We start from the raw sequence: 22,142 nt of genomic DNA, 5'->3' as shown, positions 1-22,142 counted from the left end.
CTCATCACCCCTTGAAGTGACCCCTTGGTAAGTGCATTTATGAATGACCTCCAAAAATGAAATCAGAAATCAGCATTAATTATAAGAAAATAGGTTTATGGGAGGGAAGAAGGCGGTAAGAGAAAAAAGCAGAGACCATTGCACTGGAAGAAGAGACAGAGAAGAGAAAAAGCAAAGGTAAAAAATAAAGTATATGGAATATCCTCTTTACTAAACATAGGTAAACATACTGAGACATAGACTTGAATAATCACTTAAAAACTGTTTCTGCTGCAGTTTAAGTACTACAGAATAATCTATTCACCTTTAAAAAGGGGACAAAAATTCAGTGGCATCAGCATGCTGAAAACACAACCTAATGTTTTGGAAGTGAGAAATAAAGCAGGCAGACTATAACCAATTCAATACTGGATAAAAAACGTCCTCTGCACAGAACTGCTCACAATCACACACAAAACATACTACTACTTATATGAATCATTTCTTTCAGCAGTCATGCATTCTCTAAATCAATTAAAAATATGTCTTGTGCCCACAAGCTCCTGGAAGACTGAAATGAAGTAAACAAAACAAGACAAACTTCTGAAAATAACATCAGAAGCAGATACTTACTACAAATCTACTATTCACTTTTTCTAGAATTCTTTTTTCATTTAGAGCCATTGATTCTCCTTTCCTCTTCTTTATTCTTTTTTTTTCTAGCTTTTTACAAGCGTACATTTTTCCCGTTGCCCGTACTTGACAGGCACACACCTAAAAAGGAAAGATGGTGTGTCAGAGATGCTGGGGGTTTTTTTAGATTTTTTTTTTTAAAAAAAGATAAAATTTTGTTTTCTTTTTTCAAACTCTTAAATGCTCTCAGAAAATCAAGTTCTGTAAGCTTTCACCCATGAAACAACTTTGAAGGGTCACAAAAGCTGTAACAGAAGTAGAAAAAGTGATTATACAGGAGCAAATCCATTTTTGTTGGGGTTGAATGGTTCAATAAAACTGTGCGTCTTGTGTTGGTGAAACACCTGACTGTGGTAACAGTATATGTCTGGGCAAGCAAGACAGAGGACAAATTCACACCATAATCAAGCAGGAGAAAGATAATAAGTTAGAAACCCTCCTTCCCTGTCAATATGGGGCTCCAGTTGAAACATGTAGGGGGAAAAAAGTCTAATGCATTATAAACAGAATTAATAAAACCTATAGTTTTACCTAGTAGATACATGAATATTCTACATAATTATTAAGTAGAAAGTACATTCTAATTGCCAAATGAAATTTCTAAAGTGAAGCAACTGCTGTCAGTCAGTGGAAGTTTTCTCCAACTTCATGCATGACCTGCAATACTGAAAAATAACACATTAAAAGAAAAGAGTTTGGATTGACAACAGTTTGCCAGGTGATGTGTCAAATGTAGATCGTTAAGAGTCAAGAGTTAAAAAAAACGCTTATCCTCTGTATTAACTGGTTTTTTTTCTTAAGGATTGCCTCACAGAAAGATACTTCTGTACTCACCTCTCCAAATCCACCTTTGCCTAGTACTCGGTAATGCCTAAATGTGTGTTTGGTTACTGGTTGCCTGATTAACAGAAAGAAACAATTACTGCAACAGGAATTACAAGAGTTAGTAACCCCCTTCCCACTTCGAGGTCTTTCTTCGTTTTCTCCTTCCTGTTCTATGACATCTTACTGAACAACAGTTGCCTTGACCTCATGAAGACAGCATCATAGTAAACTGAATTTCAGATGAAAGGGGTGTTCTGATTAGAAACATTGGCTCCCTCGTGTGGTCATCAGATTCACAATAGCAGGAAGAAAAGCTTGATCAGTTAGGCCCTATGCTGCTTATGGTTAGGGCCTTATCTCTTCTCATCGACAGCCAATTTATCACCTCCAGTTGTCTCCCTTAGTTGCAGTATGCTGACTGTTGTCAGTGCAGCATGTAGGCTGCATTTCAGTGAGATCATGCTTACAATGCAGCATTTAAAAGGTAAACCATTTCTGATTTTGCTTTGCTGTTTCACTTTTTCAAAGAAGAAAGAGTTGTGGTATGCAACAGCAGTTCAAGGGCCAAATTGTTAAGGTATTGATGTAGTAGAAAAGGAACAGATAACCGAAGGCAGTAAAGGTGTCAGCCGTTCTACGTTAAAACACTCCTAAACATGTATCAGAGCAGGGCTATTTCATGGTGGTGGGTTTTTTTTTTATTTGTTTTAAACGAGCATTCATTGTTAATACAGCTTTGTTCTCAGAACAACAAATGGAGGTTCATTTGGTAGAGAATTTGGTTTAACTGTTTGAGTAACTTCCCTAGTTCTCTTCCTGGCTTTTGCTAATAATTCAGTCAAAGGCACTGGGTAATTGGAATTTACCATAAAATTAATGCTCAAGCACAATGTTTGAATACGTGATCATGATTAGAGTCAATTTGTACCAATTTCAGCCTTCTGAAAAAGTCTGGATACTCATTTAGTATTGATTTAAAAGGCCAGACTAGATTCTGATATATATAAATCTTGCTGTCTGGTAATTACTAGATCTGTATCTGTACCACTCAAAAACTGATTAGTTACCCAATCACCTAGTGGGTTATAAAAACAGATTAATCTGGTTATTAACCACTAGCTAGACCAAGTTTGAAACTAAAGGATGATAGCATTCACAAGGAAGATTAGTATCACTCTGCACACTTGACAGTCAAAAATATGCCCATATGATAATAAATTTGCATTTAGCTAATACAAATTTAAAGACCATTTAAAGACTACTGGACAGATACTTCCATTGGAGTATTGGCTCTCCTGATGTCCCATCCTTTACATCTTGTCTTTCAGATCATAATTTTAGACAGGCAGTGTCATTCATTAGGGCTCTACAGCATTTCTAGCATAACAAGTAGAACTGGCCACAGAGCAAATCAAAATTATAATGCCAACATTATAAACAAACTTACTTTTCCAGCCATTTCCACTGTAGAAACCGAGAAAAATACACACTTTCTTGGTAAGCTTCAAAAGGTCTTCTGCTTAGATATTCATGGACAATTCTAGCAACAGGAAAATAAAATCAATCTTATACTGAAAAAAGTGATGAGGCAGGAGGTGCTATTAAAATATACTTAAACATATCAATGAAGCTGTAGGGAAAAAAACATTGTCACTCTGCTCTACAATGTTTTTAACCTAGATGTCTCAAAAACCGAGTGTCTGTCACAGAAAATTGTTCCTGTCAAAACACTAGCGAATGCCAAACTACTGTTACTTATACTAACTAGAAAGTCCGACCTCTGCATTCTCATTGTCTTCAAGCCCACCTAAACATCAGCCTCTCAGTAGCAATGCAATGCATGCATCACCCCACAAATATGACCTCTGAGGGACATTTACAGGAAAGTATCTACAAGTTTTCATACATTCTTTGGAGACTGGCAAGTAAAATTTTATTCTAGGATTTGAAATTGTAATACTAAATGCCATATCCAAACCTGAACACCAGGTACCTTATCATTCCCCTTAAACTAAACACACCAAGGGCAGGAGGTGTGTGGAAGAAAAGAAGTAATTCAAAATGTATTCAGATATTTATTGGACAGAGGAAAGAGGATGACCTACATGACAGATTCTCCATTTGAGACATGTTTTACTAGGTGTTCTCACACATCCCTTTCAATTTTATAATCTCAGGTTGTTATGAAGTATGCTTATTTTTGTTGCCAGGGAGATGACCCAAGCAGTGACATAACATGTTGTAATCCTTCAGACGTGATCAAGCATGCCTTGAAGAACCAGTAATATTAGAAACATAAGGCTTTAGAAAGACATGCAACACTGGTAAACATGTACCATCGCTCCAAGAAAAGCCTTCCCTGCTGCTGTGTGAAATATCACTTCATAACTTCACAAGACCAAGTTGTATTTGTTTGTGTTAACTATCACAATCAATCATTCTAATCAGCCATCTTAATGGAATATAGCTGTCGGCCTCAGTTCAACCCATTTTCAAGAACCATAAATTTTGTAACATTGTTGAGAAACCCTTCAATCTCCAGTTTATAACTTCATATTTTTCTGAGTACCTTCATTATGGAAGAGAAGTCACTCTAAAGGTAAGAATATAATGAAGAGAAATACTATTCTAACTTACAGAATAGTTGGTAGCAGATCATAGTGTGATTTTATGCAACAAACAGCATTAAAGAAAAAGCTCTGCAGAAGTCAAACATCTAAATCACATCTGAAGGATACCTAGTACTTCAATAAATCTGTTCCAAATTTCTTACCTACACTCATTTTGCAGACCAATTACTCCTGGGTATAATAACGTCACCTTTCATTTCTCTCAGAAACTCAAATTTCTCTTGTGATACTGAAACTTATCACTATGCATTTTTATCTTACCTAGTACAGTCCATAAAAAGGTCCTTAGAAGGGTTCTTTTCCAGTCTTGCTTTACATTCATTTACTGTTTCCTGAGGTATTTCTGGCAAGTGTGCTGCAGACTTTACATAATTAAAAAAAAAAGCCACAATGAAAGCAATTTTGTAAATCAATAGAACGAGTAAAATTTCTGTATTCAAAGTGAAACAAAATCTTCTAATACAGGAAAAGGAAAGGAATGGTTTCGCTAAAGAGAAAACCAAGGAAGTCATATTCAAGCAAATTTTTATTTGTTCTTACAAAAAAATGCATTGGAAGCTTTTACAGTTATTTAGTATTTCAGTACCTGGGGAAACAAACTTGGCAATAAGTCAAATTTCTTTTTCTTTCCATAAGTCTACCACCACAAAAACAAGTTATCTGTGTGGCTTGACAGAATGGAAGGAGAAACAAACACACACACAAGTTGGGAAACTATTTCAAACCAGCCCAAAGAAATCTGGTGGGTTTTTTTTTTTTTTTTTTTTTGCAAAAACTCCATGTGACTTATGCTAGTCCCAAAGAAATGATCAGAAGAGATGTGGCAAACTTGGAGTCTATTTGCTTTTAAGGCACCTTAAGACCTTCATTTGGAGTAAAGTCTTCTCAAGACGACCAAAGTAAGAGAAGCAGAAGGAGCATCTATTCACAGAAAGCAAACATCTAATTATATATCCACAGAAAAGCTTCTACTGGATACCAAAGAATAGACTCTTAAAAATCAATCAGTGAGATGTTATATTTGCAAAAGATGAGCTATTAATGATCTCCATGCAAAATACAGAGAAACAGAATGCTCTAGAACAAAACAATAGCATTTCACTTTGTGAAAACCTGCAGCAATTCTGAAAATTTACAGCAAACTAGCCAAGGCCACACAGCAGTCTTAAAGAAGCTTGAGAATTTCAAGAATTCCTCATTCTCATGCCTTCAGACTACAAAACTCTGAGTTAATTTGTTATTAAGTTTTTTTTAGATACTAAATTACTTGGTTTAAAAATATATCTTTACTTGAGACCAGTATTTTAATTAGAAAACACAGGTGAATAAATCGTAACGTAGTAGTCTTAAAAGCAGAGATCAGTCGAGGCTTCTGCTCAAGTTGATAAGAGTTTCACAATTGCAGAAGGCAGTATACCTTTCAGAAAGGACTAATGGGACTAATGAAGTTCGAAAGTCAATTTACTAAAAACAGTGCAACCACTTAGATCTCTATTTATCTGACATTTTCAAAACACTTGAGACAATATTTTGCAATATAATATATTTACCCCGTTAGTGAAGTACGTCTCTAAAACTTTCAGGCCACAGTCTATGCGCTTTTCATCTGAAGATACCTCGTATTCTGCCTAGGGGAATGGAATTGAAAATTAAATTATGTTCAGAGCTATTCAGCACGACAGTCTTTTACATGATGCTAGGTAGATTTTATCACGAATAACACAATGCTCCTAATATAAAAGGAACTGAAGGCTCTTATTGTTCAAAATCTATTTAAAAGGTTTTTAGGCTACACAGGGAAACATGTATGAAGAACAGTTTTAAGAAAAAAAAGCACATGGAATTTAACTTTTGGGAAACATAAGAAAAGTAACAATTAATCTAAATGCAATTACAGAAACTGCATCCTAGAGGTTAAATTAGATCAATTACAATGAAATAGTACTTTTGTAGGATTGTAGGTTAGAATGATCCAGACAGGAAATAATTAAATAAGAGTACAATAATCAGCTTTTTCTTCACTGTTGGGTTTTTTTTTTCCCTTCATGTATTTTTCTTTACTACAGTCTTGGGTAAAACCAGGATAAAAACACTACTTTCTACAAGGTCATGTTAACTGGAAATAAGTGAGATCTAAACAAAACCCTCCTTTATTATTTGAGAAAATAAAACTGAGTAGATACAAAATTTCATTAAGTCTTTGACTTAATAATATATGGTGTCATGATGTAGAAAAAGACCATTGTGCAATACAGTGCATTTTGCAGATAAACAACTGGCAGGTTAACAGAGCTCCAGAAGCAGTTCCTTATGAAAAAAAACCAAACCCAAACCATCAAACAGATACTAGTACAGAAAAGCTCCAAGAACTACTTAATAGTAATAATTTTAAAGAATAATCTAGCAGCAGTCATCAGAAGTTACAACATTTAAAGATAACACAGAATCTGGGGAAAGATGAATTAGAAAAGAGCAAATCTCAAACAGCAACCTGTATTAGTTCTGTAAGCTGGGCCAACTCAATCAAAGCTCATTTCATATCTCAGAATGTAAATGCATGCACCTAGGAACTAAGAACATATAGCAGGCCTCCAGAATGGAGGACTGGATCGATACAATGGCATGTGGGAAGAACAGTCTTTAAGAACCTCATAAGAAGTTCTAAGTGATTGATCTAATCAGAAGAGAAGTTATGTACCCTTATAAAGAAAACTACCACACTGAAAAATGACAGTTCAAGAACAAATCACACACACAATTCTGGAAATAACAGAATCCCTAAAACTCTAGTTTTGCAATCAGTTGCAGCTAACCCACACTGACTCACTACTAAGTCATCAACATCTTTTTCTGTTGAGACATTATGGTATCAACCACTTCAGCATAGTACATAGATAATTGCAAGCCTTTGTTTTTGCTACTTTAATTCCACAACAATCAGTCTAATGGTGAGGAATACTTCTGCAAGTACCAAACAACCTGAGCAGGTCAGAAAAGTTAATCAACCACAGCGCTGCACTTACCACCTTTTACATTTTCCATTATGAAAAAGTAGTCACTAATTTAATACAAACAGTTAGGCATGCTGTTTCAAGCAGATACTGTAATTTAAAAGTAAGTTGAAGAGACAGCCTTGTCAACTGATTTCAGTTACTCACAGAGCTTAAGCAGGTAGATTGAGCTGTCACCCATGCTTTTTCATACTTGAGTGACCTTGTCCCCAGCTAGTGAAATGAGTCACCAGATGATGGGATAACTGTTAATTCCTCACTTTAATTTCTGTCACTTTTATTCAACTATTTTGCAACTCTTCTCTATATAAAGTCAGCCTGACTCTAGACTTCAAGGTCACACCTTCTCCGAAGTTAAAGCTTACCAGTCTTAGTATTCAGTACAGGTGGACAACATAGCAGTGTACTACCTTGATTTTGCCATTTTGGCCTCCTGAAATAATCGTGCTGCTGATATCACATTGCTCCATATAAGAGTCAGAAAACTTTTTTCATTAAGATGCAAGGCTCTTAAGACTATGTAATTTTATGCCAGAAAGTGTATTTTCAGAAATATTAAGTCTAAAATTTATTTAAAATAAAAAAATTGGCAAAACCCAAGGCAAAAACCCTACAACCTTACCCTTTTCCTTCACATTACTGCCTTACAAACAAAACCAGCAAAAAACACGCAACCCTTACCCCCACCCCAAAAAAAGCTTGAGCAAGCTTGCTGAAGTCCAGTCCAGAAAAGGGAATCAGGCCAACTCAGGAACCATCTGTAAGAGATGGTAGGTATTTTATCTCACTTCCTTGATCAGACAGCATGCTAGCTTTCAGGCCATGAGAGTCACCGATCAATTATCTTTAGCTCTTATGAGACTTCTGTTTCAGGGATTCCCAAGCACACTTCTTCACCATGATTTTTCAAATGGAAGTTAAAAAATAAAAAAAAATAAATTGTGAAATCATACTTTATATCAGATTATCTCAACTATGACAGTCTTTGTTAATTCACAGAAGTGTTGCAATCCACATAACATTATAGGTTGCATAGTTCAAAACAAGTCAAACTTTTCAGTTAGTGTAAACCAGTTACTTCTTAGAGACAATTTCACCTGAAAAAATGTCATCTGTAGAGCAAAGACACCCCTGCCTTACAGTCATGCCTAAGATTTTTTTCCTTCTTTGTGCTGCCGAAGATTCTGCTACTCCTTATCTAAGCTTTTAAGGACTAAAACTGTGCACAGAAGTTGTAACCATTAAGTGTACATCCACAGCTGTCAGTGGTCTCCCCATTGCACTATGCTCGTTAAAGGCTCTGCTTTCCATTCACTTCAGGATACTTGGCTCCGTAGTTCTCGATTTCCATTCAATCTATTCTGTGTCTCCAACTGTCAAACTGGAATTTGGTGCTAGAACAGCTCCTAAGAGTCACAAAAATATGGTGAAACGCACCTGGGAAGTAAGCCTAATTGCACAAAGATTCATTGACAAATAAAAGGCAACTCTACTTATTTGACACTAAGGTTCCTTTTAAGCTGATCAAATACCTCAATTTATATTCCCATAGTGGGAAGGAAGATATGGTGAAGTGGGGGGCACAGCAATAATCCCATGTACTTCCTTACACCCTGTACCTTTCAGTGTCATCTTGCATTCTGATACTGTATTTTGGGACGCATGTAAGCAGCAGCACTACCCTACTACTATCTTGTTCGGTCATTTGTTCCCTGAATATAAGAACAAAATCAGGCGGGATGAGGAGATGAGGAAAACTGTTCTTTTGGCAGCAATCTCAGTTTAAGACTATATTTTACTGTGCTTGGATTAATATGAGGGACAATGAATTAGAAGCTCTGAGCTATTATTCTCTCTTCTTAAGGACTGTTATGTGCCTGCCTACTCTCCTCATTACTTTCCCCTCCCCAAGAGGGTTTTGCCTGAGGATTTTTTACAAAAAATGGCTTTGGGCACACTTCCTTCCCTTACTCTTTAGCGTTAGATACCAAGATGCAAATGTAACCAGACAAAACACTTCCTTTTCCCTTGGTCCCTAAAATCTGGTTTCTCTCCTTCCATAGATGGAATTTCCATAAATTTCCATCTCCATTGTATTTTTTTTAATTAGCACATTCTCTCTAGCCTAGGGCTTCCATGCAAGTTGCAACATTTTCAAGTCTGTTTACAACATTTTCAAGACTGAATATCATAAGTAATATTCATTGTACACATCCTTTTAGGCTCAAGAAGTCAAGCAGCATGTCTTTCTAAAATTATTTCTCTCATACCCATCATGCCCATTTTTGTAGGTTATCATACCAAGATGTCAGAGATTTTATACTAAATAATAAACATCTTCCTTTAAGTAACAGAGCCAGAGTTTTTTGACATTCATAAAAAGTCACAGCTTTACAGTTGGCAAAGAATAAATTGCATTATATTTTTGTATATGCAGCATTAGTGAACAGATGTGTTTAGAGAAAACTAACATTCTATAAAATTGTTGTGTTAACCCCGGTAGGCAGCTAAGCCCCACACAGCCACTTGCTCACTCCCCACCAGTGGTAATCAGAAGGGTGGAAGTGAGAAAACGTGTGGGTTGAGATAAAGGCAGTTTAATAGATAAAGAGAAGCTGCCTGCACAAGCAAAGTAAAATAAGAAAGTCATTCCCTTCTTCCCATTGGCAGGCAGTTGTTTAGCCATTTCCAGGAAAGCAGGGCTTCATCATCATGTGTAACGGCTACTTGGCAAGACAAACACCATAACTCTTAACTTTCCCCCTTCCTCCTCCTTTCCCTCAGCTTTATTGCTGAACATGGCATCATATGGTATAGAACATCCCTTTGGTCAGTTTGGGTCAGCTGTCCTGGCTGTGTCCCCTCCCAACTTCTTGTGCACCCCCAGCCTACTCGCTGGTGGGGTGGTGTGAGAAACATGAAAGGCCTTGATGCTGTGTAATCACTGCTCAGCCATAACTAAAACATCCTTGTTATCAACACTGTTTTGGTCAAAAATCTAAAACATTGCACAGCATGAGCTACGATGAAGAAAATTAACTCTATCCCAGCCAAAGCCAGCACAAAAACCAAACCTTTTACAAACAGCTATCGCCTACTGATATCCATCTCCAATTTCTCACTGCTTACCACTGCATCCAGAAATTCAATGCATCTTTTCAAATCTGGTCTGGAATCACAGAACTGTCTGAAGAGAAGTCTTCCTATTGGCTGTTTGTCACAAAGCTGGTTATAGTCTCTTTCTGAGAGAGAAATAACAAATAAATATATTTATTTATTTTTATCTTTGTCACAGCATGGTCCTTACTCCCATTTGAGAATAGGTCAGAAAAACATCACTAAAACATGAAGATTTTACATTAACATATTTAGCAAAGACATCAAAACCAGGAAGTGATCCCAAAGAATAGTGAAACACTCACTTCCAGCCACATTTGTCTCTTATAGACTATCACATTTATTAAAAACACATTGAATGATATGGTTAAGTTTCATTTAGGTTGGGGGTGGAAAGCAACAATACTCTGAAATAGCAATCCCAAAGCAAACAAGATTGTTTGGAAAGAAGGAATACAAAATAATAACTGAAAAGGTTAAAAAATTATAACAAGACATTAAGAAAAAAGTGAAATACATTACCATGTCATTCAAATTACAACATGATTCCTTTTTGTAATTCATGGCTTTGTAAATTTATCCTTTAGGAGCACTTTCCGTTAACAAACAAGGAGCTGTGATACGGCATTTATCTTCTCATAAATTCTCCATCACATTAAAAGTTTAATAGCTTTTTCTGCTAATTAGCATTCAGAAGCAAGACAGCATCCTTTCAGTTAACACCACCAAACTCTTACCCTTCCTTCTCAAAAAAATCAGAGACCATTCTATAGGACACCTACCGATTGAGCATCTAATACCTTCACAATGACTAACAGGCGGTAACTTCAGCATCTCTTTCCATTTTTTACTACGCCCACTCCGTTTGCCTAGAAAAAAGATACGAGGAATGTCAAACACAATACTGTGTCAGAATAAAATTAAATATAACATTAACAGCATAAAATTAGGTCAATTCTGCACAGATCTGTCGGACTGCTTTTCATGCCTAGAAAGAAATCCCCCTACAAGGATATCCAAATCAATAGCAAACTTGATACAGAAGAACTTTTATATGAAACACTAAAAAATGCAGTAAGTCTTTTGCAAGACAAATATTTCATAGTTTGGCTGTGCATACAGAATATCTCTGCAGAGACAAGGCAAATATCTAGGATTCTGAAAATTACAAACAAAACAAATATCAAAAACAGAAACAACAAAAATTTGAGAATTATCTCTCAACCACGGTGAAGAATGGAAGACGTTAAAGTTGAGTAACAAAATACATAGAACAAAGTTCTTAAAACACATTTTTGGATAATCAAGATGTACGTAAATATTTTCTTTCTTTTTTTAAGGGCAGTAATAGTAAAAGAGCAGACCCCACTAATAAATGAGTGAGCACTGCTCAAACACACCCCATTTATTGCAGACTATAGGAGGATACAGGTTATCAGGAAGAACTTAACTGTTGTAGGATTCAGATCTTTTCAATGCTTCAGACTTCACAGCACTAGTATTAAACTGATTTTTAAAGAGTACTACAGTATTTTTCTCATTGTTTCTCAAAAAATATACCTGATCCATTTTCTACACTAAATTGAAATTTTGGCACATTCCTTTCACCTGAAGAAGCCAATTACATTTACAGAATATATGCATACTTATCAGAAAAAGCAGAGATAGATACAGGAACATATATACATATTTCATTGCAAAACATTTCAGCAGAAGAGAAATTTTTGTGCTGCAAAATATTATAAAAGAAGATTTTACGAAGCGATATGGCCAGATGTGTTTCCACATGACAGAACAGTAGCAAAACGGCACAGAAACTTTCTAACTGTACCAAAGCAGTACGTACTGTTAACCACAATGGGAGAGAAAGGAAGGGAGTTACCCTATGTAACCCGAATAGAAACCAAGAAGCAAACAGTACTCAACTCTTTCAGAATTAAATCGTTAGGGAGAAAGGAACTAACATCTTCAGAGTAATAAAATATGTATTAAAAATAACCCTCTTCACTCAAACATACAGATTCTTGACCAGTTCTACCGTTGCAGTCTGAGAAGTTGCAGCTTAGTGTACCTTAACTCATACCAAATTTACATGATCTTCACTAACAGGAACATTGACGTCTCATTGTGCTGCTGCAACAAAATATTCTCAACTCAAGTAGCACTAGAAAAGTAAACAAATAACAAATACAAAACCTTAAAAAGTTGGCTCACAGAGATTCTTTGAACTGATACCTGCTCTCTACAAAACCTTCTTCTGCCCTTCATTTCCTCATGTTGCTTTGTCATTCACCTTCCAAAATATTTTAGAATACAAATATATCAAATCTACCGCCCCCCTCATACTTCATGCAGTACTAGAACTAATCATGAAGCTGTAATTACCAGCATCATTAAAACAAACTCCAACTATTTTAACAAAATATTTTTGATGTTAAAAGTTAATATATGCTTGAAGAAAAATCAAACTACACAAAGAGCATTTCTAACAGAACTGAACACAAGGAATACTAACATAGATAGCCTGTACACATACACTGAATAGAAAAGGACTGGGTATAGATTATTATGTGATCATCAAAAACAGTTGGAAGCACCGACTTGATTTTTAACCATGTAACTGAAAAATACACTTAGCTGCAAGGTCCACAGAAGTTACTTTTTTTTCTGTTAGAAACTGCTCAGAAAGACTCTCATTTGTGCACGACACAGTACAACCAGTACTGACCAAGAATGATAAACTGACCTAAATTCATACCACAATGCTGTTTGGAAAAAGTAAAACTGAGTTGTGATATACACACATCATCTTCTGAAGCACAGCCAAAAGAAAAAAAAAAATCACAGCAAAAACCCAAACCAAAAAAAAGAGGATCACTGGTCCATTGTACTTCAAGTCCAACACAATACTGCTGTATTTTGCCCCAAATACTTGGCCAGTTACTTACTATGTGACCATTATGAACTTCATTTTACAGAAAGAGACTACATGCTAGAATGCAATTGAATTCACCATCCTATAGAAGTCAATAAAGACTCCATATAATTAATTAATGATACACAAGAATCAAGTGCTTAGGAGTATCAACTAAATCAACATGTTATCTCTTTTCTCTGAATTGGTTGTTCTTATATTTACAGCAAATGAACAGAAAAAGTCTGTATGTCCCACTGATCTAAAGAGAATGCATGACCTACATCATTTACAGATAAATTAGCCACTTCTGGTAAAAGTTATGGGAAGAGGCCAATTTGTTTGTCATATTATTCCCTGATTGCAAAATCCTTTTCCATTTCTGAGGCAGTTTAAAAGATGTATCAAATCAAATTATAATAGTTGTGGTTTGTAAGTGTCTTAATATTGATTTCAGAGCTTCTATTCTGGATGTCATTCTAAAATACTTCAGCTAAAATTCTTGCAGAAAGACCAACAGCTTACTTTCCAACACAGAGGCAGCAAAGCCATTAGGTTAATCTGCTTTACGGTTGACCTATGTGGTTCAGCTGAATTACCACTTTTGCCTCTCTCAGATGTAATTGCTGGCTAGAACAATGTCCAACTTGAAGCGACTCATCTTTTACCAAGAGAAGGGTGGATGCAGCAATATACCATTACAATGAGGAAACACTACAATTACATTTTCAGGTACATGAGAACCTTACCTTCTCCTCCCCAAATTACTTCTTAGAGCTCGATTTCAGCATTTACCTCTTTACAAGTTTTCCCTTCTTAAAAAGATGTGTACTAAATTCCATTAGGTCATTGCATTAGAATATGTTATTGGAAAGATATTTAGATGTTCTCATTTTTCAACTTTTTCTTTTTTTAAAACTTCAGAAAAACATTTGAAAAAATTAAGTAAGGCAAGGTGGTTGGCTTATTCATCAGTAAAAACACAGCTAGTTGCATAAAGAGAAACTGCTGTGGTAAAACAAAGCAATCTGGTGTAGAAACAGATTTAAACAAATAATATTTTTCAGGTCATTAGATGGACTTCCCACAGCCACAATGATCTTCCTTACAGACAGGATTTGTACATGACTCTCATTTCACTGAGCATAATGTTCACTGAACATTATTAGTCAGTCTTCCTTGAGATAGAAAACTTGGATTCTGACCTATGGAATGAAAATAGTGAGAAGCATCATACTATCTTTGGCTAATAAAGGTACACAGACTATATGTGCTAAGATTCAGTGGCTACTACACTGACACTAAGATTCTGCTTCAGCTTTCCTGCCTGTAAAGGGCAAGCAATGTCTCTCTGTGGTTGAGAAGCACACTGCTATGTAGCACTAGGGGTGCATGATTGCTACAACATCATTCTTGCAAAACTGATTCCACAAACCAGATTGTCAGATACCAGCTGAGAAATTCATAGTAGACCACACCCAGATAAACTCTGAAAGCATAAAACTGCAACAATAAGACAACTTACAGCATGTCTTTAACTGTATAAATCAATCAATTAGTTCAATGAAAAATGCAAAAGAATTCACGCAGAAGCTCCACATCATCTACACTGAGATGCAGGGGAATAATCGGATACACACACTGTCTTACAATACATCTTTCCCACAGCAGAGAAAGTTGCAGGCAAATTTCCTAACAGATTTTAAACTCACATGAATTCAGATCTTCTCCTACTTACAGGCACATTTTCCTTCAAATCACTCACGATAAGGATTAAAACCTTTCACTGAAAAATCAAAGCATTCCTGTTTAACTCTGGTCTTATGCTACAAAGACATTTATAAACACAGCCCCCTATGTAACAAATGTTGATGGTATGCCCTTGCTGTGCAAGATCCCCCTTCAAGACACAGAACACTGTGGAATTAAAACTCAGGTCATGAGATCAGAACAGTAACACTGAAGTACCACTAACTTCAGGCTAGAAGACAAGTTCACACATAGCATCTCTTGAGGAAGGCTGTCATGCTTCCAGCTCTAGAGAGAGCTCATACAGTACTGCTTTGTGGGGTCTCTGCAACCTTCTCCATTGTGCAAGTCATATTTTTTGACATCTCAGTTCCTTGAAAAGCAAGCCTGGTCACAGCTTAACAACTAGGTTTAACAGAGTAGCATCTCTTTTATATAGAGGAAGAATTTCTTCCAGAAGTATGATACAGATAATCTGGCTGACTCTCAGCAAGTTTACCAGAACCACCTAGCTGAAAATTCAGATTTCAGCACAAAGTAGGCACCTAACTCTTCAGTGTTATAAAGGCCAAGGCATTTCTGAACACAAACAGAAGCAAAAATACAAGCAGTTCAATAAACACACATGAAAGATAACTATAGATTACAGATTGTTATGGCATTTTTAAGATAATATTCCTCACACTCCTGGATTCAAGTGCCTAGGGTTGGACTTCAGCAAGGTGATGCTCCACTCCTCTTGCTCATCTGACTGTTAGAGCAGTAACACTGTAAGCAGTTAAAAACCCCACATATCTACGTGAACATTTGTGCAGCTTGTTTATACACACAATCATTTATTGTTCCCAGCACTATAACCACTTGAACAACTGGTTCTTCACATCAACTCTATATACAATTCCAGTAATCATGTGCACATTTAAGAATGCTAGTGCATACATGCTGAAGTTTCTGCACTTCTTCAGAAATTAGGTTTGAAAGACTTGTATCAACTCAAGTAAATGTAACTAATCTGAACCAGAACACATTAATCTAATTTTGCAAACAATGTAACATCTGTGTATACATTTCATTTTGAAATGTCTATAACAACTCAACAAACAGGATTTAGTAAAGAAAAAACAACCCAACAGTAAGAAAACTCCAATTTTACAGACAACTCCTTGACAAACAAGGATTTTTTTTATGATGGTACATCAAGACTGCAACAGATAGAAAAGAAGTAAAATTCCTTTAAGTAGATTGTGAAACCTCTAGTTATAATTGCCACATTTGAAATAACCAAAGCAGCAGTGTGTATCAATAATGAGACCTCTCATGTTGTTTATTTAGTAAATGTAATTATTTAGATTCCAATATGCCCACATGCATTCTTCTTACAGTTCATTAAATAAAGGACAAAAAGGCAGACATTGTGCATAATTCTGTACAAACACAGGAAGACATGTTTCCTGCCACAATGAGTTTACAGCAATTTAAAGCACAATGCAATAAGGGACTGCAATAGAACATAGGAGGCAAATAAGGGAAGAAGAGACAAAAATAACAGCAACTGCAGAAACTCACAGCAGTCATGTTAAAATTTGTATTTGCTGCTGGTAAATGGACTTTCTGGGTGTGAGCGTGTCTTGGTCTCCCACTTGTCCATGCTCCTTAAATAGTTAAAGATTTTAGTTCAGTTTGATAGCGAAACTGCAGTGATCTGATTAATCTCCTCAGAATTTTCTTCCTAGTTACAAATACACACCTTATAGGATACCTGCCTATGTATCATCACCAATACCATACTGAGTTATTACCCTATACTGCAAGCAAAAGTAGGATGTAGTTTGTTTGCAAAATTATTCCAGTTGTTTTTAAAGCTATATAGATAAAAGACACAATTTGAGTGGACTGCTTATTTTTTGTGAAGAGTGCTACACTAACACAATTCAAATTGAGAAAAAAGTATCCTTCAGGATTTGCTCAAGCCAAACTGTTATCACATTCTGTTACTGTAAGGTTCCTGTTAACTCCATCCTTGGGCTGCACCTAATAATTATCAAATCTGCAGGAGCTTGCTGATCCATCTGAAAACTAATTTTGGGAAGAAAACCCCAAACCCAAAACACCCAACAACATAGAATAAAATCCACCACAACAAACCACACACCCTACATCGGTTCATGGATCCAACTGGAAACTATCTTACCCATTCTGCAACCACAGGCTAGAACCAATACAACCAAGAGTTTGGGGGAAAATTTGCTTGAGGCATGATCTTAATTTAGCCCAAATCACTGATGACACAGAGGGTATTATATGCCTAACAGCAGACCCAATTCTTATTCACAAACTGCTCCTGCTAGAGCCATACAAATGAATTTTAAAGTGGATGCAAATGGACCAGGTATGCTTAAAACATACTCTTGGCATGGATCCTCAATTGGAGTGAACTGCCACTGACTTCAAAGGAACTACAGATCTACCCTTTGGACATAATTTTTGGAGACTATTACTGTAGGCAATGAAAAAAGGATGGCTCCTAAGCAGTTTAAAAACATACAGTGATTAATTTCTTTCCTTCAAAACATCACAGACTATGTGTGGGATGCTGAAATGAATTTGGGGCTTACAGACGCTCAAAGGATTTATTGAGACTGATTGAAACAGTTACGAAAAACAGAACACACAAATATAAATAAAGAGAAAAGTGATTGTAACATAAGACATTTTTGTGAATGTTCAGATTTTTTTCAGAATAACCTAGTTTCTATTTGCTATCTGTCCCCATTTATGGGATTAATTCTTCAATGTCCTTCAAGAGATACTAATTTCAAAGATATTTCTGCTAGGAAAAAACGAATGTGTTAATTCCTCTGGGCCTACACAAAACTAGAAGTCATATTGCTATACATTATTCTTTTACACATAAAAATCCCTGTATGTGAAAATCTCAGTAAGAAGATCACGAAATTGCAAGCTTTTGCACCGTCTATCTTACAGTTCATATATCACTTAACACTTACCTGTTTTTTTATCTCAGTTGCTGCACTTCTGTGCTCATAAGATCAACTTTGAGTTTGCTTTATAATCTCTTGTTTTTCTACTGAGTCACTTGTGCTTGTTCCACCATTGGGTTCACCTTAGGAGGAAGTTTTCCGTTTTTCTGTCTCACATACAGATTTCCCTCAAAAAGTAATGTCTGCACAAGAGGAAAGAGCTGGATTGGCACAAAAGGCCAGGTATCCCAGGAAACTGGGACGGGAAATCCCAGAACACTTTGCACTACAGTTTTCACCCAGAGGCAAATCCCTCCACAAACAGGTTAGCTCTTGGCATGAGCAGGTCAACTGGAAAAGTGGACGAGGAAAGAAAAAACTCCCAATATAGCTCCTGACTTTGTGTCATCACAATATTTTCTAGCAGTAGGTACATACAAGAGTCATATATTATGAGCCATCACTAACACCCACATGTGCGAAGAACTAGCATTTGATTATTTACAAAGTTGTATTAGAAGAAGATAAGGAATCCTTGTAGCTTTCCTTCTTCACATAAAGAAGTGTTGTAGTTGCTACAGAGATACTACAATTCTTTATGGGAAAGAGGCTTATATTAAAATAATCTGTTTTATGAAAAGGTTTGAAAAATCCTCTTAGAGCTTAGCATCATAAGACAAAATTTAAAGTTTTGAGGCTAGAGGGAAGCCAAGGTTTGATCTGGCCTGAAAAACATGACTAGTAAACTCTTATAAATCAATGTTATCATCATGCAAACTGAATTAGAAGATACATGCCTCCAATGAAATAAATTAACAGTAAGACTATTAGTGAAAAAATAGAAGTAGTTAGTCTAGAAATACAGCAATACCACTTTGGTTTTATTCTGTAGGAGAAGAAAGTAGCAGTAAAAGATGCATTTTGTCTAAGCACACTACTTAGTTCCTGGCTCCCTAATTACATAGATCAGATTTACTTTCTGCATATCAAATCAGATTTAAACAGTAGACATGAACATGGCTGTTCAAGGTGTACTAATTCTGCACACCTGCAAATGTAAAACCCAAATGATGTTCACATCCTAACAAAATTCACATCCAGAAGTATTAGAGTATCCGAAATTAGAGGAAAATGATGAATACAAATCTGGGATCATAATTTTAGCTGTTAGGTCTGGTTTATGTGCTCAGGTTTGACTTGGTGTTGATTTGTATGATTTGTTTTGACTTGGTGTTATTGAACAGGCATTTCTGAATTCTCATTAAGCCTCTGCCATACCCTTTCACCAGATGAGGACAAGTACACAACATCTTTAATTCAGTTTCTATATTTGCAAAATGAAGACGACATACCCCTACAGTTAAAAGGCTTTGTAAGATGCTTGCAAGAGTACAATCTTTCTCTACTCTCATCTTCATCATGAAGGAATCTCAAGATAGACTGAGACTGACCCATGCAAGCTGTAATTAAGCTTACATTGATTTCTTTCAACACGCCACTGAAAAATAAGAGCACAGTACTTTACATCTTATTTCTTTTGCTTTTACAACTGAAATATTTATCCAGGTCAAGAGCTTCTCTTACCCGATCTTTAACACACCGAGAAATTAGAAAAAGGATTACTGATGTGGCTCAAGCCTATACATGAAAATAAGTGAAGCTGCTATTATCTTAGGATTTTGCTTTCTGTCATGAGAAACCATAATTCTGCACTTTTCCATGCTATCCCACCTCTTCATACACTATACAGTGAGATAATAGGAATGCGGGAAGGTAAAGGTCTGCTCTTCTGTCACAACTGTGAGGACCTTTTAGCAAAGAATATATTTCAGTAAAGTATTTACTTTACATACCAATTTTGCAAATTCCATTCCCTTGGAGTCTACTGGGCACATAAGAATAGAGCTGGGACAGGGATTTTATGGAATGGTCCTGACAGATGAAGTAAATCAGACATTCCCACACCAGCCAGAGCATGCAACACACAGAAAATACTTTCATTTCAAGGAGTATTTTGAAAAATGTGATGTAAAAAGTACCCAATGCACAGGAACTCAGACCTGAAAAGGTAAAAGTCCTTCTACCCGTTGATCAACGGAGTTTCACAGTTTCAAAGCCAGAAAGCACATTTTTTACATGCTTACACAACAGAGCCCAGGTCGATTGAAGTTACAAAAGAGTAACAGCTTATTACCATTACTTTTATAAGTTTCACATCAGGTAGAACTGATCTTCTTCACATCAGCTGCTGTCAGACGTTCACTTAGTTCATTAAAATATCTTGTTTGGTCAGTTCTACCACTATAATTTATTTTAAACATAGTGAAACCTTAACTAAAGAGGCAACCTGACATTAAGCAGCCACTTAAAAGCCTTTTCAGATTACCACTCCACTCTTTGTGGTGAGGGATTGGGCACAGTAAAGTTTTGAGCCAGATTCCACTTTCCTTTCGTTTTCTTAGATCACTTCAATGCAGACTCCAAATTCAGGCAGCACCACCACAGACATGTTACCGTCAGTGAAACCAGCCAAAACATGTCCTCTAGTTTGAGGTGGTCTTTTCAGCTAAGGTTGGGAAATGGCCCAAAATTGTGATCACTGTTCTGGTTTTTAAACCCTACTTCAAAGTCAAAAAGCTGATTTTCCTCTCTTGCTGCTTAAGGCAAATTTCACTGGATACACATATGGCGTAAGTGCCAAACCCATTTAGAGTTGGAGGAACTTGCAAAACATACAGGGGCAGATTCTGTTGTTCTTACTCACTTTAAACAGCTCCAGCTAAACTAATGGGACTTCTCAACACAATTAAGAAAACTAGGATCCAATCCAAAAAGAATATGCACATTTCATAGTTGAAAAACATACTCCGCACTGAATACAGTGGTAATCTGGGGAGGCTTTCAAGTGGCTATTTAATGGACAGTTATATACATGAAAAAGCAGTGGGACAATCTTATTTCAGGACTTTTTTTAAACAGCAACCACGTGCTAGACTACATTTCATTATCTATCCAAAATGTTTGTTAGCTGGGGGAAAAATCTTCAAGTCAAGATGTTCTGGGGAATCAAACTCTAAATATTAATCTAATGGAAAATAGCACACTTTAATATTAGGTTCATACAAAATATTCGACTGTAAAATACAGGTAGCATTCACCAGCTATGTTTTTCACAGCCAGGAATTTCAGCAAGACAGACTGCAAGGTCCTTCCGGAGAAGATTTATGTCACTTCGTCCTTTATATCCATATGCGCATATATTTATAAATAAACTCAGAACTACAGATTAACGATCTTCTTAAAACATCCGGTTAAAACACCATTTGAATCGAAAGCCCGACGGGGGAAGGAGGCAAGATTTTATGTTTTTTTCAGGAGCCAGCCTCAAGCCAGCAACTCCAAATTCATCCCGCGGGAGGAGCAGGGCAGGTGCCTCAGGGCACCGCCCGGGACTCACCGCCCGCCCCGCCGCGGCGGGGAGAGCTCGGGCCACCACCCCGGCGGGGTCCGCCGCCCCGCCCGGACCCCCTGCCCGGCGGCCTCTCCTCCCTCCCCACCCGCTCCTCCTCCATCACTTCCTCTCCCCGCTCCTCGCTGGCCCCTTTCCCCCTCACCTCAGCCCCTCTTCCTCCCACTCGGTGCGTCCCCAGAGCGCCCCGCCTCGCCCTCTCGCTTCTCCTCCCCCCTCGCCTCCCCCGCGGCTCTCACCCTCCCGGGCTTTCAGCAGCACCGTGTTGGCCACGATGTTCTCGATTTCCATGGTCGGGGGCTCCTTCCCCTCAGGGCAGCCGGAGTGGAGGCCGCCCCTACTGCCTCCTTCGCCCCCTCCTCCAGCCCCGCCACCGCCGCGACGCCAAGCCTCCGCTCATCCGGCCCCGCAGGACCTCAGCGCTGCGCTCGCCTCTTCCCCATCACCCGCTGCTCGCCCCGGCACCGGCCTCCCCCTCCCCGAGGGCGGAGGCAAGGAGCGGGCAGCAACCGCCCGCCCCGACCATGGCTCTACCTCCCTCCTCCGCCCGCCTCAGCCAGCTCCGCCCCTGCCCCCCTGTGCCGCCTCCCCCGCCCTCTTCCCCAGGACTACAACTCCCAGCAGGCTCCGCGCAGCAACGCTCGCGTCCCCCCCGGCGTACGCCGCGCGGAACCTGCTGGGATGTGTAGTGCGCTAAACCTCTCTCCCGGCCTCCCCCCGGCTCGGCCCAAAGCGGGAGGGGAGAACAGCGGAAAATCTCGCGATAACTGGGCG

At 37.7% G+C, this 22,142-nt stretch overlaps 1 protein-coding gene across 4 annotated transcripts in view; it reads right to left on the bottom strand.

Moving 5' to 3' along the window:
• Positions 1-21,891, bottom strand: part of GRK4 (G protein-coupled receptor kinase 4) — a 43,282-nt gene extending 21,391 nt beyond the window's left edge. For 3 of the 4 annotated variants that reach the window (XR_012623019.1, XR_012623020.1, XM_074822004.1), the window contains exons 1-8: positions 21,608-21,891; positions 11,038-11,124; positions 10,268-10,380; positions 5,678-5,755; positions 4,389-4,489; positions 2,945-3,037; positions 1,507-1,570; positions 613-753 (exon numbers count right to left, since the gene is read on the bottom strand). Coding sequence is in view for 2 of the 4 variants with exons in the window: in XM_074822004.1 (XP_074678105.1) it covers positions 613-753; positions 1,507-1,570; positions 2,945-3,037; positions 4,389-4,489; positions 5,678-5,755; positions 10,268-10,380; positions 11,038-11,124; positions 21,608-21,659 (729 nt within the window). In the remaining 2 variants the exon portion in view is untranslated. Of the gene's footprint in view, positions 1-612; positions 754-1,506; positions 1,571-2,944; positions 3,038-4,388; positions 4,490-5,677; positions 5,756-10,267; positions 10,381-11,037; positions 11,125-17,926; positions 18,082-21,607 lie in introns of those variants that run through there. The other variant, XM_074822005.1, reaches the window with a different exon arrangement.
• Positions 21,892-22,142: the final 251 nt, after the last annotated feature.

Source organism: Strix aluco, chromosome 4 (genome assembly GCF_031877795.1).
Source record: "Strix aluco isolate bStrAlu1 chromosome 4, bStrAlu1.hap1, whole genome shotgun sequence".
Lineage (NCBI taxonomy): Eukaryota > Metazoa > Chordata > Aves > Strigiformes > Strigidae > Strix > Strix aluco.
Note: the sequence above shows the minus strand (reverse complement) of the source record. Positions and strands in the feature narration are given on the sequence as shown.